The sequence below is a fragment of the Crocodylus porosus genome, unplaced genomic scaffold (genome assembly GCF_001723895.1).
Source record: "Crocodylus porosus isolate Cpor-Errol unplaced genomic scaffold, CroPor_comp1, whole genome shotgun sequence".
In the NCBI taxonomy this organism is placed as follows: domain Eukaryota; kingdom Metazoa; phylum Chordata; order Crocodylia; family Crocodylidae; genus Crocodylus; species Crocodylus porosus.
Genome location: NW_017728943.1, coordinates 8,502,791 through 8,527,130, shown reverse-complemented (window position 1 = coordinate 8,527,130; position 24,340 = coordinate 8,502,791). Strand labels below are relative to the sequence as shown.

At 47.6% G+C, this 24,340-nt stretch overlaps 2 protein-coding genes across 2 annotated transcripts in view; one reads left to right on the top strand and one right to left on the bottom strand.

Annotated features, from left to right (window-relative positions):
• Window positions 1-1,191, top strand: part of LOC109318993 (ephrin type-B receptor 5) — a 116,247-nt gene extending 115,056 nt beyond the window's left edge. The window contains exon 17 of the mRNA XM_019548512.1: window positions 659-1,191. Within this exon, the coding sequence (XP_019404057.1) occupies window positions 659-767 (109 nt within the window). The 3' untranslated portion in view covers window positions 768-1,191. The remainder of the gene's footprint in view (window positions 1-658) is intronic.
• Window positions 1,192-1,235: 44 nt separating this feature from the next.
• LOC109318994 (transient receptor potential cation channel subfamily V member 6-like) overlaps window positions 1,236-24,340 on the bottom strand; it is a 66,290-nt gene continuing 43,185 nt past the window's right edge. The window contains exons 4-15 of the mRNA XM_019548513.1: window positions 23,298-23,438; window positions 19,687-19,785; window positions 18,417-18,592; window positions 17,540-17,686; window positions 16,514-16,726; window positions 14,893-14,979; window positions 14,734-14,810; window positions 14,392-14,557; window positions 11,373-11,439; window positions 10,086-10,354; window positions 9,521-9,627; window positions 1,236-3,913 (exon numbers count right to left, since the gene is read on the bottom strand). Of these exons, the coding sequence (XP_019404058.1) occupies window positions 3,604-3,913; window positions 9,521-9,627; window positions 10,086-10,354; window positions 11,373-11,439; window positions 14,392-14,557; window positions 14,734-14,810; window positions 14,893-14,979; window positions 16,514-16,726; window positions 17,540-17,686; window positions 18,417-18,592; window positions 19,687-19,785; window positions 23,298-23,438 (1,859 nt within the window). The 3' untranslated portion in view covers window positions 1,236-3,603. The remainder of the gene's footprint in view (window positions 3,914-9,520; window positions 9,628-10,085; window positions 10,355-11,372; window positions 11,440-14,391; window positions 14,558-14,733; window positions 14,811-14,892; window positions 14,980-16,513; window positions 16,727-17,539; window positions 17,687-18,416; window positions 18,593-19,686; window positions 19,786-23,297; window positions 23,439-24,340) is intronic.

Genomic DNA, 24,340 nt, shown 5'->3' with positions numbered 1-24,340 from the left:
CACCCTTTGCTACGGCACTGTGCACAAGTGAGTTGGCATCAGTACATCCTGGAATACTTGGCTGCCCTCCCATGGTGCTTCAGTGAGAGAGTGCACCCGCAAGCCACATGCATATGAAGCACATTAGCATGTGACTGGGTAGTGAACCTTGGGGGGGCTTCCTTTCATGCAGGTTGGTAGGGAGGAATAGGGCCAGCCAAAACTGGTTCCGTAAGGACCCTATTTACCATGCAGACAGTCCTGCTGAATGGTTAGGGAGAGACAACAGTGTTGAGACCTGTGGCCACCTGGGGGTCTGACCATGCTGTATAAACAAAGTTTGAAGCCAACTATTTTGCAGGTGGGGTTGAAATATTAGAGAACACAGGTCCCGAGAAACATCCTTCTGCTGTTTGTCACCCCAGTGGTCTTCTACCCAGCAGGCCAAACAAGAGTGAGGGCAGGCAGGGCTGGTGCACTTAGAAACAAGCCACACTTGGGGAGTCAGTATTTTATTTTTAGTCAAATTTTTTTTTTTCCTGGCAATTGCATACCAAATTGCAGGGATTGCTATTTTCACAGGGTTCACAGAAACTGCTTTTTTTTTTTCATTTTCCACAAAAAAACAAAATCACCAAGAGGGTAGATCCTTACTCATCTGTAATGTTTACTCTTGCAGGGATATCCAGCGGGTTGGGATCACCCTGGTGGGTCACCAGAAGAAGATTCTAAACAGCATCCAGCTCATGCGAGTTCACCTGAACCAACTTGAACCAGTTGAGGTGTAACATGTACATTGTTCCCTCAACCACCTCAGGTTCCAGGAAGAGGCTGGTGGTTGAGAGTGGAGCATGCTACAAATGGGAGGAGGAGGCAGCAAGGTGATCGCTGAAGACTGCTTGCTGTGAGAGAGTGGGTTACGAGCATCCGCTCCACCGGACAAAAGCAAACCTTTGCAGAAAGCTAACTGTGGTGCTACAGAACTAAAGAACTGATGGCATTTAGATGTGGGTGACACTGTACAAAGGGAGAGGGTTGGGGGGAGGGGGAGTTACTATAACATGGGGAGAAGCTGGAAAATACCTTGGATGGATGAGACATTCCTACCGATTCTCTGCCAGGTGATGTGGCCAAAAGGTCCCAGAGTCTCCAGCAGACTGTACCTACGACTGGAGCCCTTTGAAGCTCCATCGAATAAAGGCAACAGAAAGGTGTGCGTTCTTTTTTCCAAAAGAGAGTTGTGCTGCTATATGAGATTCTTACTAAGACGTGGGGCCTGGGGCTAGCACACCACTTGTTACTCCATGCTGGTGGAGAACCTGAGTGTGGGGATGTAGGGCATGCTGCAGAGTAGGCCATGAGGGTCCTGGAATTGGCTGGGCTGCATGGTCACGGGAGTCAGGAAAGGGGCAGAGAGGGCTCAGAAACGCATGCTATCTGAAGATGGGGATCAGCAGATCTCTAAGATCTGGCAAGGGAACAGAATCCCTTTTCTTTGGTGCCAGGGAAAGCAGGAGGTCTGTGGGTTTACATTGCTCCCATTTATGGGGTCAGGAGCAAAGAGGAGGGGTACTCTGCCCTGCTTTTTCCTTTTAACTCTAGGGAGGAGCAGCAGGCTCCGAGCCTAGGTATCAGTGAGGAAGGAAGGGGGACAGATGGCACTAGTTCCTTCTGCCCTGCGTTGGGATGCGGTGATGCAAGTTCCAACTCAACACCTCACCAGGTGTCTGAGACAGTAGGGGCATCTGGTTCCCTCCCTGCCCTGCCACAGATGTCGGGGAGGACAGCAGAGTGCTCTTGACCTGTTCTCTGTGGGGGCAGGGGTTCTTCCCTCCCCCTCACCAGCCAGCTCTCTAGAACAGGAGACAAAATGAACACAGAGTAGGGAAAGGCTGCACATGGAAGGCTTTATTGGAAGGAAATGCCAGCCTGCTCGAGTCAAACTCCGAACCAGCCACTGGATCAACATGGATCTGCTTAGATACCTAGCACCTTTCCCAGTCCCCCTGCCATGAGAAGTCAGCGCAGACCAATTAGACATGGCCCAGGCAGAGGAAATGATGAGTCCCAAGGTTCCAGCCCGTAATGAGGAGCAGGAGGGCCACTGAGGAGCACCTGCCCCTGGGATGCCCCATAAAGTGCATTATCTGGCAGTACACAATCACTCCATGGAGAAATCTAAAGGAGATGAGTGGTGTCTCCAGCTGATGGCCTAGCATTTGCTGGGTGTTGCATGTCTGCCAAGAGTAAAGGACAAGAGCTGTGGGACCCAGGAGAAGCAATGCAGATACCCCTATCAAAAACTAAAGAGAGAGGAGGTTGAGCTCTACCTGACCTGAACATGGGGCTGAAATAGAAGGTCCATAAACATGACTCTTCTGCCCAGCTTTATGATAAGTCAATGGTGGGGGTAAGACAGATGGGGTTTCTCTGAGGCCTTTGTATGGCAAGGTCCTCCATAGTACCTGTCCACAGCACAATGCCACGTCCAATTTGAACCCTGTCCAACTGCCAGCCTCCCACGAGCAGCAGCCTTTACCCCACCTTCCCATACACTGCCAGCTGTATCAGGCCTGGGACCACGATTTGAACAGCACAGCTGTTACAACCATTAATCTGGTGCGGGGTTAAGCCCCCTGCGCAGCAGTGGAAGGCCGAGAAATAATCTGTGTTTGAAAGGCAGTGAAGACTCTTAATGTGGCTCAGAAAGGGGGTGGGAAAGCCCCCTCGACAGGGGAATGACTATATTAATCCCAATAAGATTCACAGTTGTAATAGTTCAAAGTCTTCAATGTGTCACAGCAGTAACATATATTAGCCTGTCTGCATCAGGGAGGAACGAGGGAGAAGGAGTTTAAATAAGAGTTAAATACAAAAAAAAAAAAAAAAAAGGCTGGGGTGGACCAGAAATGTACCTCAGCACAAAACCAGCATCAAAATAAAAATAAAAAAGGCTTCCGCCTGGGGTCAGAAAGTCCACACCTGGAAAGTCTCTGCCCATCACGCTCCACAGTATCCCTTGGTGCTCAGCACACAGCCCCAGGCTTACATGCAGTATGCTCAACAGCTAAGCATGGATGGCCCGAGGGTGAGCCAGCACCTGTTGCTTCATAAAAACAGGCTCCATTGCATGAGGAGAAGCTCCAGTCACTGGCACAACTGTAGCAGAAGATACATCTTCCACAGCCTTCATGAGAGGGTGGTGGTACATATATGCACTAGTGAGCATATTAGTAAGGGTGAGGCAGGATGGTATAACTCCCTCTCCACCCCTTCCACCGCCCTCAGTCCATGGTGCAGAGGGAGTTAGCAATTCAGTTTGAATCCCACTGACCTCCTCCAGGCTGGGGGGAACACACTGGGTCATACATCAGGGGATTATTTCTCCATGCACACATCTACATTTATGCAGTGGGAAATGCAACCCATTTCTGAGTGTCACTCCAGGCATGGAGCCACCAGTACCCCACAAAAGGGAGAGCTGCTATGGAATGGGCAGCCCAGATGGGAGTGTAGACAGGAGGACCGTAGCTACTGTGGATGGTGTCTGCGCCAGACCACATGAGCCTCCTCCACTAGCAAGGAGAGGGATCGCTTATCCTAAAGTAGAAGGTGAGCAGTTGCTCAAACATGGTAGACCTCCTCCTCTTCATCTTCCTTCTCCATGGCCAGATTGACATGACCCTGCAGCTTGCCGAAGGTGCTGTGCCTCAGGATCTCCCAACCACGGTTAGAGCTCCTCTGGGATAGGGCTGGGGACACTGAGGGCGTGCAGTGGGACAGCTTCTTCATGTAAGAACCTTTTATGTGCCCGCTGTACTCCAGCTCTGTTTTGTTCTCGGAGTACTTGTCAAAGTCTTCTGTGACCTGGGTGGTAAACGCTGCTGCATAGCGGTGCATCTTGTGCTGCTTATCATCACGGCGATCTTCCACCCTGGGGGCAAGATGAAAGCAGAGGTGGTCAGGTCCCTTGCATCAAGAAGACCCCTCTTTTACCATTTTGACCCTCCCATAGAAGCGGAAACTCCCACAATGAGTGATACAAGGAAATGCCCACTGGAACTGCCTGGCAAGCAGAGATCTAGCCTGGTAGGCATCAGGGGAGAGGCTTCTCATGTACTCCTTTTGCTCGCAGGTCACTGAACCAGCTATGTGGGAGCGGCCCATACAAGGAAGTTTGTGTCCCTCCTTCCCTGGAGCAGGGGCATGCTGAGGTCAAAACGGAGAGCAGATGTATGCCTGATCCTCCACCATCTGGTCCTTCTAGTGGACAATGCATAATTAACCTGTGGAACTCATTTGCACAAGAGGCCAGGCACAGAGCAGCATCAGGCGTTTAGCTGAGTAATGAGAACAGGCACAATCACATTAGCAAGGCTCAGATATGGCAAAGGATGTGAACCCTCCTACTTCAGGGCACCAGCCAACTTCTCACTGGCTGAGAACAGAAAGAAACTCCCCTTCAGGGCAGGCTGTTTCATCATTTACCCATAAAATTGTTCCCTAAACTCACCTCTGCTGTGTGTCTTGCCAGGTGCTCTCACTGACAGGTGACTGGATCCACTCCAGGATGGTAACTCCTGTGTCCCACTGCCAGACAGCAGATTAGGCAAAAAGACTCCCTTCCTGTCTGGTTCTGAGGTGGATGGGGAGGGGAGGCCTAACTGTGAGTTGCAAATCTGTCTGCCTCGCCTCTCTCACTGAAGCCATGATGCATTTGTGTCCAAGGCAGGCAGGTCCAGAGCAAGCACTCAGCCTGGTTTTTGCATCTCGTCATGGAGGGATTCAGGGAAATTAATTTAGGTACTGTCTTAGCTGTACTGTACAGTCTGCTTCTTGCCTACCAGCCTAGGTGGAAGTGGACAGGTGTCAAGACCTGCAGCCTCACTTTGCCTCCTGGTGGCACCTTTTCTTTTCTGAGTGATCATGCAGTGCTAAGACTTACTGCAGAGCTCTGCGCTGTACCAACAGCTGTGTACCTTCTGTAAAGATCCTACAGACACACACACTAGCTCTTCATGTTGACACACGAAGAAAAAGGAAATCTAGGGAGAACGCTCCCTGTATGCTAAGGTACGTGGGACGTTCCAGGAAATTGGAGGGTCGTGAAGAAAAGCTCGGAGGAGCTTGGCACTAATATGGTGTGGAGCCACAGCTCTTCTGAATCATGGATTGAAGCCCATGAAACCAGTGGTGACGTGTAGGGGGTGCACGTGCATCCCCTGAGAGCACCGGTGCACCCCCTGACAGGCCACGCTTGCTACTTAGGTGACAGGCAGGGCGGGGCAAGCAGGAGGGCCAGTGCCCCCCCACGAGTGCCAGCCAGGAGGTGGGAGCACCGTGGCACTCCCAGAAGCGACCACAGCCATTCCAGGAGTGGTGCGGCCACTTCCGGGAGCACTGCAGCCCCTTTGCAATCGGCTGAGGGGGGACCCCTGCCCCAGTTGGCAAGACTGGCCACAGGAGGACCACCTTGCCCTCCGGTCACTGAATGACTAAGGTGGCACCAGTCACTCATGCATGAAACTGATTCAAAGCTGGTGCCAAGTCTGTGAACTTCGGCAGTAATAGCTTACACCAGGTCTCTGTCCCTGGCCCACCACTCCGCTTGAGATATCGGACCTCCTGTTGCAGGATCTCAGTGAAGTCAGTGAGACTTGTGTACATAAGTGGAGCAAAAGGCTAGAAAGATTTGGGTTCAGAAAGTTCTGCTCCAGAGGGACTTCCACATGCGCAAATGTGCGCAGCAGATGCCCCACAAGACCCATTTCCCTTGTCCAGGGAGCACATTGGAAAGGGTGGACAGTGTCTAGGTTTGAAACTTTGCAGATCAGTGATAGACAATCTCGCAAAGCAGCATCTACATACCATGACTGGTGCACAGCACAGTGCGCTGCTGAAGCTCTACACCGAAGCATTAACCCAGTACTTTCCCTTACAGCAGTTCCACTCTGCTGCACTGTGCATGGGCCCTCCATGCTTGGAGCATGAAGCTATTCCACTTCAATGTTTCTTTAATTTGGTTCCATGAAGCTTATGTGAAATTTCTATACCCATTTCCCCAGGCTGTGGCCAGTCTGCTCTTGAACCTCCCTGGAGAGAAACTTCTCTCCCTTGTGACCTACTGCAGAAAGTGGAGAGGGGAAGACTCCAGGCTCATTCAAAGTGAAAAAAGCCAACAGCTTATTTATTGTCTGTACCAGTGGTGCTCAACTTTTTGGCCCCACGGGCCAGATGATCTGCAGGCCGGATCTCTTGTGGGGTTGGGCTCACTGCTGCCTCAGCCTGACCTATGCCACCCCAGATCTGTGCACCTGAGCCACGTTATCTGGCCCATCTCCCCCAGGTCTGGAACTTTGTAGCAAAGGCATGGCAATTATGCTGCCCTCACTCCTCTACCACCAAATTTTTCGACTCGTGGGGAGTTTGGCAGGCCAGATGACACAGTTCCAGGGAAAGGTATGTAGCCCATGGGGTGGGGGTTGAGCACCGCTGGTGTACATGTCCCTGTTTGAACCATGGCTCCTGTTAGGCCCTATTAATAAAATCCAGACATGATGCTCCTGATTAACCTATGCAACATAAAGGGCAGGGACAAGTGGGCAGGAGGACACATCCTACTCCCCTAGCCCCTGCTCAGCTTTTTTCATGGGGAAATGGAAGTGCATGGGCGTAAGTGTTTCCCTCCCTGACACTCTCACGTACCAGCAGATACTCACTTGGCCAGGCCTGCAGAGTGCTGGCACTTATGGCCAGTCAGTGCAGCGCGATGTCAGGGCATAGACCTCTGTTTTTATTTCCCTTCAGAGAGCTCTCCTCTGCAAAGTGACTCAGTAAACACAGGGCCCCATTTATAGTCTTCCATTGACTCCAGATCAAAGGGGATCAGTTTACAAGGACAACACTGTTTGTTTATGCTGCCAACCCTTTAAACTCATCCGCTGAGAAAAAACACTCCTTCCAGCTCACACATTGGCACCAGGAATCAAGGGTCTGCCAGCCAAACTAGTCTTTGGTTACTCCTATGCCACCTACCAGGGCTCACACTCTCCTTCTGGTGACACCAGCACAAATGCATTGTTGTCAGTAGGCCCCTGCAGGGGCTGCCACTGACACTTAAGAAACCATTCGGTCAATGATGCACAGGAAGAAATATAACTGGGCTGGTTGGCTCTGCAGGGTGGAAGCAATAAGAACTGGATTTAGCTGCCAGTGGAATCAACATCTGGCAGCTACCGGAGTCAAGAGGGAAGGGCCATTTTTACACAGCAATTTTTCTAAGTAAGCCCACATTTCACTGTTGTCTTATCAAAAAAAACCCTTAATTACAGTAGATGCTTAATGACTACTGATATAATTAATGTTGCAAAACTGTTGCCATTACAACCTGCTGTTTTCACACGCTCCTAACTTTCAAAAATGATTCACCTTCAGGGCTGCAGTAATTTTCCAGACTTAGCCTCTGTGTGATGAAGGGTGCAGGGGGGAGTTGTTGTATTTTGGAAAGTTAGGAAAACATGTCTTCATTTGTTGTCAAGTTCAGTGCGGGGAGAGAAATAGGACGTAAAAAACCCTGAATGTCCCCCCTTCCTCCTATTATACATGTGATTTCACGGGAGACAGATGTAGCAAAAATGTCAGTGGTCTGAAACTTGGCTTGGATACAGCTTGCCTGGGAACTACTGTCTTTCCTTGACTGGAGAAATATTAATTTTAATTAAAAAATGTTATGACTGCATGCAAACTGGATCCAACACACCCATCAGCAAATTAGGTACCGGCTTAAAGATGCACAAGGCATGTGCAAACAACTTCCTAGCTCCGCATGTAGGGAAACCAGTGAGTTTACAATGTTTATCACTTGAGTGACTGCACAGATTTCCTTCAAATCTAGGATGCTTGCTAAAGTACCCTAGGAAATAAGTTTTTTAAGCCAACTCAGAAAACACTGGGTTTAGTAGTTTGAATGGAGAAGAATAGACTTGAAATTCAATGCTCTCTGTGTCCATCTGCGCATCACAACACTCATTAATCCCCAGTGTGAAATGCACAATGAAGTCAAGCATCCCAGACATCAGTGAGTCCCCTTTCCTTGTAGCAGGACTGGGCTCTGTGAGGAGGGAGATCACTCTGTGCAGGGATAAATCATGTTTTGCTGTTACCAGGTTGCTTATACATGTGCAGGGAAGTGCTCTGACACATTGGAATTACAGCGCATTGGAGCAGACTCGATTAATGTCCTCTGCTGGAGTGTGTTAACTAGCACACTCCAGCAGCCTCCTCATCTCATGTGTCAGCAGCCCTGCACTTGAATATGGCAGTGGGGGCACTTTACCTGAAGTTTGTCAAATGAGCTGTAAAGCACCCCACCATGATTTTGAACTGCAGGGATCCTGATTCATGAGACACTGCAGGCACTTTAATTAGAGCAGCTCTCAGAGCCGCTTTAATTAAAGCACCCCGCCCCATAAAAATGTGAAAAAGTTCAAGATCTCTAATGTTAACAGGGCACTTAAGAATGCAAGCCTGGAAGAGGCCCACTCAGTCATTGAGTCCAGCTTCCTATTATGCTATGGCCAGCAAACACTTGACATAATCACTTTGAGGGGCTGGTCAAGCTTCATCCTAAGAGCAGTCAGGCATTTTGCCTTCATTACTCCCACTGAAAAGTTGTTCTAGAACCAATATGGTTTAATAATTTGGAACCTTCTCTTAATGTCCATCCTAGCCTTATCCAAGGCCAGTTTAGACCCATGCCCTACTCTTGCAAAGCCGACTCTACAAATCACTGATCATCAGTAAGAGGTGCTCCCAAGCAGAAGAGGGGCTGTTTAAGAAGGTTCAACAGTAGGACATAACTAGGAGCAAATGAGATAAAACGGGTGGGGAGGAGGCAGTTCAGGCAGCCTGTGAGAAGGCATTTCCACACAGTGTGGGACTGTGATTGTGCTGGAGCTCTACTGCTAGAGACACTTACAGGCTGGATTGCTCCCAAGAATGGAGGATCAGCTGCAGGTGAAACACAATAGTGGGTGGATGGGAGATAGACTAGATACAACTCCACAGGCCTTTTATATCACTGATTCTTATCATTCTCCCCCGGCTCCAAGTCAAAGCCCATCCCTTTTCCCTGTGAAATTACTTCTTTCATAGGGTGCTGCAGGTCAGAACAGGGGTGAGGGTGTTAATGCCATCCTGTTCCCTAGCAAGTTGGCACAGGGGTTCTTGCTATGGCTTTTTTTTGCTAGGAGCAGATCATATTTCACCTACGAGGCACAAAAAGTCCCTAAGTGCAGTTCTGTTTTATCCTGTTTGAGTCCCTGTAAAATGGTTAATGCAAAAAAAAGGATGGGTCCTCCTCCTCTCTGTTGTTGTGTGACTCAGTCTTAAGGGTGTGATGCTGGTGTTAACAAAAATAGATGCATTAATAGTTTTCCAGGGACTTAAATAGGGTAGAGCAGAAGCACTGTTAGGCATCCAAGTCCATGTAGATTTCAAATAGGTTTGATAAGACCTGTTTAAGCTAGCTAAGAAGGCTCACCTGAGGTACCAGCGGTCTCCCAGTCCATACTCCCGCCCACAGATCCCAGAGCGAGGCCAGAGGCATTGTGGAAGTTTCCGCTCCAGCATGACTGTTGTGGCAACAACCTGCAAAATGCAGAAAAAAAGAAAATGATGTTAGCAAAGAGGTAAGAGACACCAGAAGAAAAGCATCCATCTAGGAACAAGCCACAGCGAGATCTCTGGCCCATGTGTAGACTCAGCATTTCGCATAGTCACTTGTTATGAAGAACCTACACACATGGCTTAGTCAGCAAAGTCCTGGGCAGAAGCAAATTCCTTTGCAGTAGTTTATTTCCGTTTTAGGATCCCCTCATATAAATACAGACACACACATGAATGCATGAGAGCCATTGCTAAGAACTCCACTCTCCCCTCATGGGACGAACCCACAAGTCTCCTCATATGAGAAGGACTCTCAGAAGCCAAATTCATTCTCTCCCAGGTCACATACATACACTCCCACACGCAGGACCCCCAACCCTGCCCTCTCCTGCCTCACACAGAGTCTCTGCCCATGTATTGTGACTATGCACCGCCCTCACCTGAGCTCTCCACAGCTCATCTCGCTCATGAGCCACACGCCAGTGAGTGTCCCCCATCATGGCAATGAGCAAATTCAGCATGAGGAGGGTGGCGATGACAGCAAAGGCAGAGTAGGTGATGCCATACATGAAAGGCAGGTCCACTTCATAGTTGGCAGGGCCATCAATGATAGTGAGGAAGAGCTCAAAGGTGCTAAAAAGTGCCATGGGGTAGTTGTAGAAGTGTCCTAGTTCATCAGGGTCCTGGGTCTGGAAGATGATGTAGAAAGCTAGCAGAGAGAAGAAGTGGAGGAAAAGTGAGAGGAAGGCTCTGTTTCCACTGCCTGCTCCACCAGCTTCTGACAGCCTACTTCAAGTAACGAGGACAGAATCCAGCCCAAACACTGTAGCATGGTGGCTACCAATCCCAGGTGAACACAACCACTCATCCCAGATGCAGGAAGGCATACCCTGTCTTAATGGCTCTTTTGTGCACCCCACAAACTGTGGGAGTCACAGCACACTTAAGACCTGAGTGCAGTCCAGGGCTCTTCTTGCTATGTTCTCACTTCATGATGCATCCACAGATCACATCATCAGACTGAGTTAGCATAAAATAATCATGGCAACATCAGGCTGGGATTACTTATCATGACAAGGCAGGTACTAATCTGGGGCCACTCCACCCAGATCATGCAACATAGGACATCTTAGCGAAGGTCTGAATGACACCATTACTGCCTTTCTTCTGCCTGCTGCCCCCATCTGGAGGAGATAGACACGTTCATCCTGTCTGAGATGTTGCTACTACTCTAGAACTGGGCTCAAGGCCCATCAGTCCCTAACTCTTTTCCTCCATGTCCACTTGGCTGAGATCCCACAAAAAGATTACCTTCTATGTAACTAAAGCTGTGACTTCACAGGCAGGTAATGTCAGCCCATGAATGAGAAGATAGGCTGGCTAAGACTGAGGGAATTCACTAAGAGAGGAGATAGAGAAATGAGAAGAAAGGAAAAGCCAGGAAAAGGTGGAGACAAGGAAAATAAATAGCAAGGAGTAGGAAATAGAGGAAAAATACAACAGGCAGGGCCTCAGGTCCAAGCAGGCTCAGCAGTACATGGGGAGCTCCAAAACTTCTCTTCAATCCTAACTCATGAAGGGAGTTAGGGTCTGAGCAGCCCGTTCCTGGCAGCTGCTCCATAAAGCCCTGTCCCTTACATTTCAAGATCTTCCTCCTCACATTTCTACTATCTTGAAACTGGGTTTGTGCTGTTCCTTATAGATTCCATCAATAATGTCACACCAACCTGATGCAAAGCCAAGGATCACCACTGCCATGAGCCAGCAGAAACGCATGAGGTCACCAAATATCATCTGCAGGTGGAACAAAGCAGCAGACATAAGACCCAACAAAAGCAAAAGAAGGCACACTTCTGAGACTGAAGGGCTTTTCATATGTCTACAGAAAGTACGGCAGAAGGAACCATCCAGCCTGACCACCTGCATAACACAGGCCAAAGCATTTCTGCCACTAAGCCCTGCATTGCGCCCTGAATCTGGTGTCTGAAGCAGGCAGACCTCCAGACTTCATGTGAATACACCAAGGGGCGGAGAAGCCACCATTTCCTTTGGTAGCTTGTTCCATCAGATAAGTACACTCCCTATTAAAAGAATGTACCCAATTTCTAGCTTGAATTTATCTGGTGTCGGCTTCCATTCAGAGTTTCTTCATAAGTGTTACTCCACTAGTTTAAAAAACACTTTATGGTCTGGCATTTCCTCCTCAGGAAGGTATTTACGTGCCATGATCAGGCTGATTCTTGTTGTTTCTTTGGGGAATCTAAACTAATTTAGCCATTTAAATTTCTCTTCACCAGGCATTTTTTTCCAGCCTTCACACCACTTTTTTGTCTCTCTCTGCTTTGTCCTTTCCCATTTTAGAACATCTTTTTTAAAACCTGGAAGTCAGAATTGGACACACTATTCCACTGTCAGGCTAACATGCACAGGTGTAAAAATCAATCTATAAAATGCATTGTCTTATACCAGTGATTCTGCCATGGCACCCTTTTACGATCCTTTTAAGGACTATACAGGGTGCTATGCAATATTAGCACTGTTGGCTTTGCAAGTACCTATACATGATTCACAAGACAAACCCAGAAATTTCAAATAAAAATCTATAGTCAAAAGCATTCTGACCTGTTGTGGTCTTTCTAGGTTCTTTGCAACAGACAAATTGCTCTATTATTCTTCCGTAATCAAAAAAAAGAGTGAAAGCTGGGAGTTGGCATTTTCTGAGGGTGCCTTCAATTTAATGAGGGGTCCTTTGAGTCTTAAAAGCTTGAGATGTTAAGCTAAGTTGAGATGTCCTATACAACATATTTGGCTTTTACTGTGCAGCCCAGGTTATTTGCTATGACTGCCCTGTCCTCACCTCAATTTGACACTCCAGTCTTTATGTTGCCCGAATATTTTATCAGCAGCACTACTGTGCTTACTTCCAGATCACTGGTGAAGACAGTGAATAAGACCCTTCATTGTGTGGGCCCAAAACATAAGTCCCCTCCTACCCTCCCTGGCAAAATTTTTTCTTTCTATATCTTCCAGACAACTGCTTAGGGAGTGGTTCTGCCTGCTGTTTAGTTCTTTTAGGTGGCTTGTGACACACTCCATACGCCCTCACACCTCCACACTGTTGTTGCTGCCGCCACCACCAGCACTACCACCTCCTGGGCTCAGCCTCTGCTACCGTGTTTCCCCGAAAATAAGACATACCCATAAAATAAGCCGTAGCAGGATTTCTACGTATTTGCGCAATATAAGCCATACCCCGAAAATAAGACATAGTGATGGGCGTGGCTAAGCGTACCGGCACGAAGCGGTAAATAAGACGGGCAGCCCTTCTCATTTGCCCCATCGTGACAGCTGCTATCTCGGAGGTGACCGGAGAGGGAGAAATAGAAAGTGAAAGTAAAAGTCTCCTCAGTGAAGTGAGGAGCAGGAAGTTCTGTTTTAGGTATTGTGTGTCCTCAGGGGGAAGAATAAAGCTGTGGCTGCTGTTTTGAAAATAAGACATCCCCTGAAAATAAGCCACAGTGTGTCTTCTTGAGGAAAAATAAATATAAGACAGTGTCTTATTTTCGGGGAAACACGGTAGTTATTACATGGACCCATGTGCATTCACGGTCCAAAAGTCTAGACTTATCGGTAACTCTGCACTCAGCAGTGGTATTTCTACTGTTGTATCATCAGCCCATCTACCCTGGTCTCACTTCCTAGCATCCCAAATCAGATCTATGTTCCATACAGGTTGGTGCCTCTGTTACATTTGATCAGGTTGTTGGTTTACTTCCCCTGAGCTGCCTGTTTCTTATCCATCTAGTGCTTGGTGGTATGGGCACATTCTATAACTAGGAGAAAAGGTTCTTCACTTGCTCTTCCTACTGTCAGTTTGGAGAATTGCCTAAAAAAGTCTTCATCCTAATTATCCTTCAATATAAAGACCAACCAATGCATCTCAAGCAAAACTAAGGAACTTATTCTCCTGCTCTTCTTGGCATTGGTGAGGCCACAGCTGGAGTATTGCATCCAGTTCTGGGCACCGCACATCAAGAAGGATAAGGAGAAGTTTGAAAGAGTCCAGGAAAGAGCCACTCATATGATTAGAGGCCTGAAGAGCTAGCTATATGAGGAAAGGCTGACAGATGTAGGACTGTTCAGCCTAGAAAAGAAGACTTCGGGGGATTTGGTGGCAGCTTACAAATATATCAGGGGAGAGCATCAGGAGCTAGGCAAACAACTATTCACTAAAGCACCTCAAGGGAAAACCAGGAGCAATGGTCATTAACTCATACACAAAGGTTTCAGAGTGGATATAAAGAAAAACTTCTTTACGGTTCATTTGACCGGACTTTGGAATAGACTCCCAGCGGGGTGGTGTAGGCACCTACCCTGAAGGTCTTCAAAGGGAGACTGAACGCACACATTGCTGGGGTGATTTGACCCCAGCAGTCTTTCCTGCGTAGAGCAAGGGGGCTGGACCTGATGATCTCATAAGGACCCTTCCAGCCCTAAACTTCTGTTAATCTGTGTATCTGTAAAATCCCTTCTACTTTACCATGTTTCCCCCTAGATCCTCCTTCTGCATGTAGACCAAAGCCATTCTCTCAAGACTCATATCCCAGCCCAGGATTCTCTGGGAAGGTGCTTCCACCTTGCACATTTTCTGAGATATGATCATCTGGATATCTGCTGCTTAGGTTTCATTTTTCCCAACACCTCTATCAACATCTCTTTCTAACTCACCACCAGCCAGTGTCTTACCTTCTGGATCATGATGGTGAAGGGACCCAGCATCTGAAAGCCCCGGGCAAAGTACATGACATTGCACCAGCCCAACACCAGGGCAAAGGACATAGGGACCACCTCTCCATTGGTGCTGGTGAGACGCATCACCATGGTGACCAGAATCATACAGGCATAGGTAATGCTGCAGAGGAAGAAGAGGTAAAACCAGGAAAATTAGAACCACACACCGACATGACATCCCCACCTGCAAACCCTCCAGTCTCTCCTCTACCCATCAAGAACCCCTACCATCCCACTCCATAGCCTGTGTCCATCCCGAAAGGGAGCTGCATCAAATATCGAGGGGTGGCACCTTACATGATGATGTGGAAAGGCCCTCCCAGGATGGTCTGCCCAAAGTACTTGGTGGCTCCAACTCTGAAGATATCTGGAATCTAAGAGGGACATGCTGTTTAAATGGGTTCAGTCAGTTCACATTCACAGACAAGATGATGGAGTGGAACTTGATCCCCTTACCTCCAAAATTAGTATCACAATGGCTCCTATCACTGTGATGAGCTCCCCCACCAGCCTGACATCATCCTCTGGAGTCACGTAAGATTCCTGAAAGAGGCCCCATTTAGTTAAAAACTGAGAAGACCCTTAGAACCAGATTCTCTTCCACCTGCTAGGTGCTCAAGTTCACTTAAGCATATGTGTGAGGTCCTATTTCACCCCACTTGAGTCCCTGAAAAACTGTTAAAGGAAAAGGTGGGTGGGTCCTCCTCCTCCTCACCACTTTTTGCAACTCAGTCTTTGGGCTATGAGGCTGTGTTACAAAAGTAGGTGCATTAATGACTTTTCATGGATTTGAACAGAGTAACATAGAGCCATACTGACTGAGGTGCCTACGTAACATGTGGAACAGATTCTGGCTCTTGGTTCCACCTAAATTGGGCCAAATCCAGACTGCAGGGCTCCTCACTGTGGCTCCTAGAGCTGCTTTATTGGCACCAGCAGCCAGAGTTAATGCTGTTGCGGCCTCACCTCACTTCCGTCTTGCTGCAGCTGAAACAGCTGCTCTGGAAGCTGCAGCAACAGCATTAACTCCTTTACTGCTGTTGCCAACATGGAAGGTCCTTCAGCTTTGGCAGCAGCAGTGAGAATCCCCACGGGCTGAATGACCCACCCCCACTGGTCAGATCCTTCCTAGCCATATGTTTGATGCTCCTGGTATAGAGAATCAAGCAGGATTATGGGAGGTAGAAAACCTGGTTTCCATAGTTGTCTGTGCCAAAAGGGCCTTCTATTTGTGTGTGCATCTAGAAATACCAGGGAGGCTGATTTTCAGAGATGATGAGCATGGCAGCACCCACTGGAGTCAGCTGGGGCTATGGGTGTCTGGCACTCCTGATGAGGTATCTCAAATCATGCCCTTTGTGAACTGTTGATAAAATGAGAGACCACCACTTTGGGAAGAGTTTTCTCCTAAATGTTTCAAGTAGTTTGGATCCACAGAGTGCCAGGTTATTATTACTAATAATACACTGTACTAGTATATCCTATTATTATACTATAATATTACTATAATTACTAAGAGGGAGTGGGGAGGCCAGAAACAGCAGAAGAAGGTGAGGTCCTGGGTGGGAAAGGCAGAGTGAGAAGAAAATACAGGTTAGCGCTGGTTGAATGGAGGTATAGGCCATATCCTTCTTCCCATCTGTCCTCCTGATCCTGTCTTCCTCTGTAGCACCCCTGGGCTTCTGCCATCTTGGCATTCTTACTGCAAGTAGGACCAGTCTGGCACTGGGAGCAGTGGTGGCAGGGACCTCAGTGTGGGCTGTATCAGCCTGTGAGGGACACTGGCTACATATTTAGAATATCAGCCTGAAACCAAGGCTGTACCATCCACTTCCCTATCTACTGTCCCATGATTGAGGTGGATTACAGCTTGTTCAGGTGTGCCCACCTGCACTGCACCCCTGATTCCGAGGCAGTGCTGACCCCCAATTCCTGGGAAGAAAAGGGACACAGGGAACAGCATCTGTAAATGGCTGCAGGGATTATTTTGCCTGCATCCGTCTGGAAACCCCTGTGAGCTCTTCAGGGCATGAAGCTCTGAAATGGTGCCAGAAATGTAACATTGCACAGAATGTACCTGCAGTATTTTCTGGATGTAGATGGTGTTATCCCTTTCATCTGTTTTGTTGCTGTACCGTTGTTTCAGGGGCCGGTAGACACAGCACATGGTGAAGCAAATCATGTAGAGCACATAAAACAATGCCAAGATGCAGAAATAGGGCCGCCCATACTTATTCCACTTCAGGCTTACCAGCTCAGTCACAGGGGTAAGATCTAAGATCCGACGGGCCTGGGAGACAAAAAACAGACTTATCTCATTCTAGTCCACTGCTCAAGAAACTAACTCACAAGCCAACCACTGCCTTCACCCAGTAAAGTACTGCTGTATGATAAACTGAACAAGAACGGGCCCTTCCACTCTTGGGCCTGTACTTTTCTACCTGCCAAGTGCAGAGGAATGACTCAAATGAGGCAGGCATAGGCTGTGGGAACAGGTCAGAATTTGCCCCACTGACACATCTAGAAAATAAGCTGTCAGTAAACCAGTCCAAAGCATGTTGCTGGTACATTCACTTTGCAAGTAACTGAATATCCTGCCCTGCCAAAAACAGAAAAACTGAGGAGTGTAGAAGAAGAAGAGGCAGGGACCAGAGTCCTGTTGAACACTCACAAGGCCGAAGTTCTTTTCTTTCCCGGTCCCCATAAGTGCCCATTTTTGCTTGTGACAAGGCATTTTTGGCACTTGGATGTCCTAAGATACACTATTCCTGGACACACAGCCCTGCACACATGAAGGATTACAGTCATGCCAAATGAACATTTTGTTGCTGCCAGTCTGAGTGCATACATATGTCCAGCACTAGAATTCTTCTGGATGTGTAAGTAAGAGCAGTGCCCTATAGACATCCAAAAATGCCCACTTACACAACCAGAGAAGAAGGGAGGCCCACCCTTGATCATAATAAGCTTTTCTAGAACAGCCTGAGGCCCATATGAAAGTACACTCTACCGTGACTCTGTCATACCAGATTACTAGAGTGCTGAAGTGCTCTGTGATGAGTGGGATACATTACAGCTGAAGTACTTGCTTTGCCCAGCATACCTCTCTCTTCTTGGTGGTGACAATGAGTTCCAGGAGAGACAGGTCATCTCCCCAGGAATCAATCTCCGTGAGGTCATATAGGGTGGAGGTCAAGGGGCCAAAGGTCCACTGGATGTGCTTTCTTTTCTGCATGAGGTGCTGGAACATCTGGTCAGCAAAAAGGGAAGAGCTGGCTCAGACACCCCCGTGGGAGGCTGTATTCATTTGCCAAAACTACCTCCCCTTTGAAAACATCTCAGGACTTTAAATTTGCTTGCCTTAAAATAAGCTCTGAGAACACTCCTCTATGAAAGCCTTGCAGGCAGGGTGTTGGGCTGTGATCTCATCAGGTTCTCAAGCTAAGTACATTTGAAATGGATATGCATGTGGATGGGGAATTTCCAATGAGAACCAAGCCATCTGTGGTGGAGGAAGGGCTCCTTTCTTCTCTCCTCTAAACCAGCGCTGACCCGAAGGCCAATGCCCTGAGGCCATGGGACAGGGTACTCAAGAGGGGCTGTTTTATTTCCTAAATCCCTGCTGATCCCTCTCTGGGCTTCAGGACATGCTGCTAGAGATACAAGGGGTTGGTGATCTTCTCCCTGAAGCAGCCCAGCCCCGTACTTCCCCTTGCAGTGTCAGAGGAAAGTGGTTCAGGGGTGTAGGTTGTAGACAGTAGACTTCCCCTCCAGTGACACTGGCCTTTGGTGACACTGACACAGAGCAGCAGCTGTGTTTCACTCCCTACTGTCCCCACTCCACTACCCCAAAGCCCCTGTGGGCAAGCGGATCCCAGAAGGTCCATATGTAAAACACTTTGGGATTCTTTATCTGCGTAGGAAATGCTCGAGCAACATCAGTTACCATTAGGAAAGTCAAGTGCCATGCACAAACTCACCACAGTGTTGCCCTCCACCCCAGCCAGCTTGAATGGAGTGAGCCCCTCATTGTTGGGGATCAAGTCCAGGGCTTCCAGCCCCCCACCACCCTTGTCATAAGAGAGGATCAGGTTGTACATCTGGCAGGCAAAGTTCTTGTTGGGCTGGAGAACCAGGATGTGAAGAATGGTGTTACCTGTCATGGGGGGATATGAGGAGAGGATGTTGATTGAGATGGGAAAAGCAATCACTTACTGATCTTAGCAGATTCTCTGACAAGCAGAGCACAGACCCTGCCCTGGCCTCATTGAATGCCTCATTGACATTCTGTGTGACTGCACATTATGAACAGATCTACGGGAAATTATGGGAAAGCAGCTACCAGCTAAAGTTCTTCAAACTCCAGCAAGCTCTATAGACTGGCAGTGTTTTATCTATGCAGGTGTCTGTGTAACTTCCAATTTAGGACAAGTGATCCTGAAACAGATCCATCTAGACACCTCAGATATCACTGCCTCACTAATTGCAATCCTTTGCCCTCCCAAGGGCTCAGTTAGTATCTTTCATTATTTTGAAACATTTAGTTCTTGCCTTCTTTCTTCACATAGTCAAGCTGCCTGTGATGTGCCTTGCTGCAGAGCAGAGACAGGACTCTGTGGTAGTGAACATCAGTAACAGAGATGGCTGGGCAAGCCTGGCATGAGTCCTGGGCGCTGCCTAAGGCAGGGATGCTGAAATGGAGTGGAGGGGGGCACCTTACTCTCCTGCCCCCATTATGCATATTGACAGCCAAAAGGGGAGGTGACATCTCCCCCCAGCAGTAAAACCCCAGCTGCTTCTGTACACACATTGATGCCACTTTTCTGTCATGCCCACTGCTGGGATGGAGCAGGGAATATACAATGTGTAAGGTGAGGGTATTGCAGGCGGATGGGGTGAGGGTGGTAGGCAGTGCAGTATTGCCCAAGGCACAGTACTAGCCAGTTACAATTCTGGTGAACATAAAGGGAAATCATTAAAAAGCCTGCTGGACATAGGCAGACCCTGTAGCTTGCCCTCATTCTGGTTCTCATGCACAGTCCATGCTGCCCCACTTCACCACCCAAGATCCCCCTATAAGGCTTTTATGGAAAGGTCTAGTAAGTATATTCATGGCCTTACTACTGTCACCCCTTTCTGTGTTTCATCAGACCTGCTCAGCCTCATGTGTAAGATTACCAAATTCAGGCACAATCCCATAAAGGGGAACTCAGAGTTTGCTCTCAAAGCCTGTTGAGAGTGGCATCTTACCCAGGGCATCTTGTGCTCTGATGTCCGCTCCATTTTCTATGAGCAACCGCACAATCTCCTCACTCCCTCCACAGGCAGCAAAGGATAAAATATGTTCCCCTGAAGAGCAAGGAAACAGAGTGCAGAAAGTTAAGCCCAAGAGTTGGGAAAGGAGGCAACAACAATGCCAAGCAAAGGCACTCTTTCCTCCACACCCAAGAGCAGTGTGCTTTGAAATTCGTCTGCCCACTGCATCCAAAAGTGCTTTGTAGAACTACCCCAAAGGGAAGGGAAAAAAGAAATCAAGAAGCTCTGCCAGGGTGAGGGGAAAGAAACAGCAGTGACACAAGGAGATGGATGGAAGTTTCACCTAAAGCAAAAGATCCCAGATGAAGGGCTCCTGCCCCAATAGTGGGACAGGAGAGGGAGAAGATCAATGTCACCCAACTGGAGGGTGCTGGGTTAGATGAATCATGCAGGAAATAGCAAGCACTTTGACGCTTAGTGGTGCAGATCCATGAAGCACTGGAACTCTATATAGTTTGCAGCCAGATCCTGGTATGAATGAGAAGACAGTGGGGCTGTTGGAGGAAGAGCAGGAGGAGGTAGTTGCCATGAGCTAGAGGCTGAAGAACTGGGACTCCTTGGAGTCACAGCAAGGGGCATGGTAGCAGGGACAAACCAGACTGAGCCAGGGTTTAATACTGGCCCTCCCACAGCCATTTTCCCTTGCATCTTCAGAAAACAAATGCACAACCAGTGTCTGCCCATCACCTTTTGGGATGGGGAAGAATTGATTAGGAGGAAAGATTAAAACAGCTAGGTCTGAACCACACAATTGCGAGAACCCACAGAAAATAGAAGCCTTAACTATTTACAAGTTCCACAAGTGAAATCTCCCAGGAAGGAAAGGAAATGCTTAGGCTGGTCTTAATTGAGACAGCTTGGAGTTAAGAGGGAAAAACATGACAATTGTAGATGTGCAGGCTTAGGTTTCAAGGAAAGGAAACTACACTCTGTGCAAAGAAACAGTATGTACCTGTGTAACACTTCAGTACCACTTAAGACCTCAAAGCAGAGCATAAGTGGGATGTAGAGGAGTGAATCAGCTTTGCAATTCACTATTCATGGGGGTGACTTTCACCCTGAGTGGACAAAATTGCTTTGCTGACAGCTCCAATTTCTGCTGACAGCAGCACCAGTGAGGGAAGGATCAGGACCAGTGGATTTTGTTAGGAAAATCTCTAGCTAAATCTCTCTCTTCTAAACCAATCACATGAAGAGATTAGTGTCCTTCTTTCTGAAGCTCTCTTGCTTTTCCCAATCGGCGATTAAACAATGGCCCAGCAGCAGATTTTCAAGAGAATATTAAATACCCTCACTTGAACTTGGCAAGTTCAAGGATGTCAAATTTCTGTGGGAGGGGATTTGAACTCTAACAGGAGAAAAAGTGGATTAGGAGAGGGGAATTCTGTGCACCTGTCCTCTGTGCCCATGGATGCAGACACAGACAGACACGTGCACACACACAGACATGCACACATGTCTTTCCAGGATTTTTCAAATTCTCCTAAACTGAAATTAATGAAGGCTCATTAAAAAAAGGATAGTAAATTTCCCTCTGACATGGTTTAGTTACCACCAGAAACAGAAGCATAAAGCCTCCCAAGAACAGAGTGAGCCAGGAAATCTGCTGCCATAAAGCAATAGAGTGCTAATGAAGAAAACCATGCAACTCTGAGCTACATCCACTGAGTGCCAGAAATGCCACTGGAGAAATGGGTTGTGGGATTAAACAGTGGGAAAGTCCTGTTTCAGTCCAGCCCAATCCGTGGTGCAGAGGACTCCCTGCCCTGCAAGGGTAATTCAGCTGACTAGCTGGGGAAGAGAAAGCCCGGCTGGCCTGCAACTTTGCTGGATTTGTAGGTTTTCAGTTAGGGACCTCTTATGTCTGCCTATCTTGCTGCTAGCGGAGGATTCATAATATTGCAAGGGTGAGCGTGGTGCATGAGACAAACTAGTCTCCTGTGTTAAGGAACAGTCTCACTTGTCACCAAGTACACTGCAAACACTTCTGCTCCACCTCTTTATTGCCCTCCAGCACTTTCTCTCTTTCCAGGTTTGAATGACCCCTACTTAAAGATTTCTGCTAATCTTCTGGGAGAAATACTTCACAGCCTGAGGTCCTTGAACTTAGGGATTGTGTCCTCTTATTTCACCTATACTTCCTCACTGTAAAAAATGTCTCTGTTAGACACCCTGCGTTCTTTTTAACAGTTCCTTTCCTTCTGTGGTTCAGGCTTCTTGAGACAATGAGATGATAAAACCTGGATGCTAGAGAGATGAAGGGATGAGAGAGTGGATGGGCAAGTCAGTGTGCTGAAGAAAAAATGAAGCTGTGCACATACTGTGGCAAAGTCCTCTGGTTTCTTCAGCGCTGCACTTCAGAAAGAGTGAAACTCTGTGGCAGCCTCAGATCGTATCCTTTTAGATGGAGGCTTTTGCTGAATGAACAGTATCATCAGCTCAGAGCCCTCTGCATTTTATTCCACGGCTAGACTGAGAATAGCTTGCTGACACTGACTGCTGTCTTTCTCTATGGCAGTGGGTTTCAATGTTTTTAGACTCCAAGCACCCCTTATTAGATTTAAGGCACTTCTTGGAAAATGTCAGCTCTAAGCTTTCACTTATTTTTTTGACTATGGAAAAATAAAAGAGCACTTCTTCTGTTGCAAAGAACTCAGAAGGTCTACAACAGGTCAGGATAGTTTTGGCATTATTGATTCCTGTTTGAAATCTCTGGGATTGCCCTGTGAATCATGTGTGGCACCACTTCACACCCATAAAAGGATCTCAAGGCACCACAAGGCTCTGTGTTACCCTGGCTGAGAATCACTGCTCTATGGGCAGGCCTGCTGAAAGAAGTAGGAGCGTCTGTCACAAGATACTGCTCACTAAGAGGAAGGGGCCTGCACAATCTGTCCCTTTGCAATTCAGTTCTGTTTGTGTTTCAGTGTCCTTTGGTTGTATTACCATTAGCATGCTGCCTGATTCTGTGTTGTGTGCCTTTGTTCACTGGTGAGGCTGTTGCAGAAAAGCTGGTGGTTTAGATATTGGGGGTGGAGGGGGTGGGTGGGAAGGAACATCTGGTACTCTGAGAACCTGAGAAAATTTGGGATTAGCATAGGAGCTGCTAGAATGGACGACAGGGAAATAGCTACATTTCTTATGTGAACATCACCAAAATTAGATCCCAGGCTCAGCTCCATGTTTAAAATGACTGGTCTTTTCCAGACTGGTCCTTTTCAGAGCTGGAGTTTTAGGCTGCCTGCAGATTCAGACAGACATCACTCCATTGATTTATACTTCAGTTCCAACTGCAAGGGATGAGACGTAGGATGCATCTACATAGGCAAATAGACTTCTGAAACACTGCTCCGGGCAGGGTGCAGATTGCCTGGACATTCCGTAGCTAGGCATTTCCACAGCACATGAGGTCTCACTGACAGCAGAGAGATGGCTGGATGGCAGAGAGGGAATAGGCAGAAATAGACCCAGATAGTTCATAGGACCCCAGATGGGACAGTGAAGAAGAATCTGGGGGAGGAAGAGGTCTACGGATGATGTTATACCAAAGTAGATGAGGTTGTGGCTGCTGCGCCTGAAGACGTATCCCGTGGCCTGTGGGTTATTGATATCAGCCCCCTTGTCCAACATTGCCTTCACCAGGCTGAAGTTCTTATTCACCACTGCAATGTGGAGAGCAGTCTCACCTGCAACACACAAAAAGTCCTCTTTAGTGCTATCTGCATCACACTAAAAGACCCAGAAACCAATCCCGCTGGCCATGTCTATATGTTCATTAATGTGCAGTAGTTACTGCACATTTAATTTAGTACTTGCTTAATGAAGCACTAAGTAAATGCACAGTAACTACAGTTAATGCACAGTAACACCAATGAATGCCTTTTTAGTGACTGTGCACTACCATATGAACACTGTGCTGTGACGTGCTACTCCGAGGTGTTATTAGGCTATTGTGCATTAAGTGTCTCATGTAGGCCACTGTGAATAACTGAGAAACTCAACTGGGAAAAGACAGGTTTTTCCAAGGGCATCAAACACTGATTTCCCATGGAATTGCAGAGGCATGTGAGTGTCTAATTTACTAAAGGCTCCTTTGAAAACCCCAGTCCACTATCTTATTTACATGGACGGCACAGTGACTTTAGGGAAGATGATTTAGATTCAGGCCAGTTTAATGGAATTGCACCCAATTTTTCCTGAACACAATCTTAGTTTCTTAGCCCAAAGGTGTGGAATTGGCTGCCGTTGAACATGAACAACGTGCACCATAGTTCCTTCTCCCAATTCTCATTAATATGTACTGGTGTCTCGTTAATGTTAGTTGTGGTCCTACTCATATTGTACATATCTGTAACACTTTCCATGATCTGAAGAGCTCAAAATACTTTGCAAAGTACTAAATCAGCGCCTTGTTCCACTCATTTGCAGGAGCTTGAAATCATAAACCTTCTTTTACAGATAGAAAAACCAAGACGCAGGAAAACCAAACAACTTGATCAGTAACAGACAAAGAGCCAAGAATCCAAGTTGCTTACTTCCCAGTTCTCCATTCAAACCACTAGATCACACACCCTCCTTTGTGCAGCCT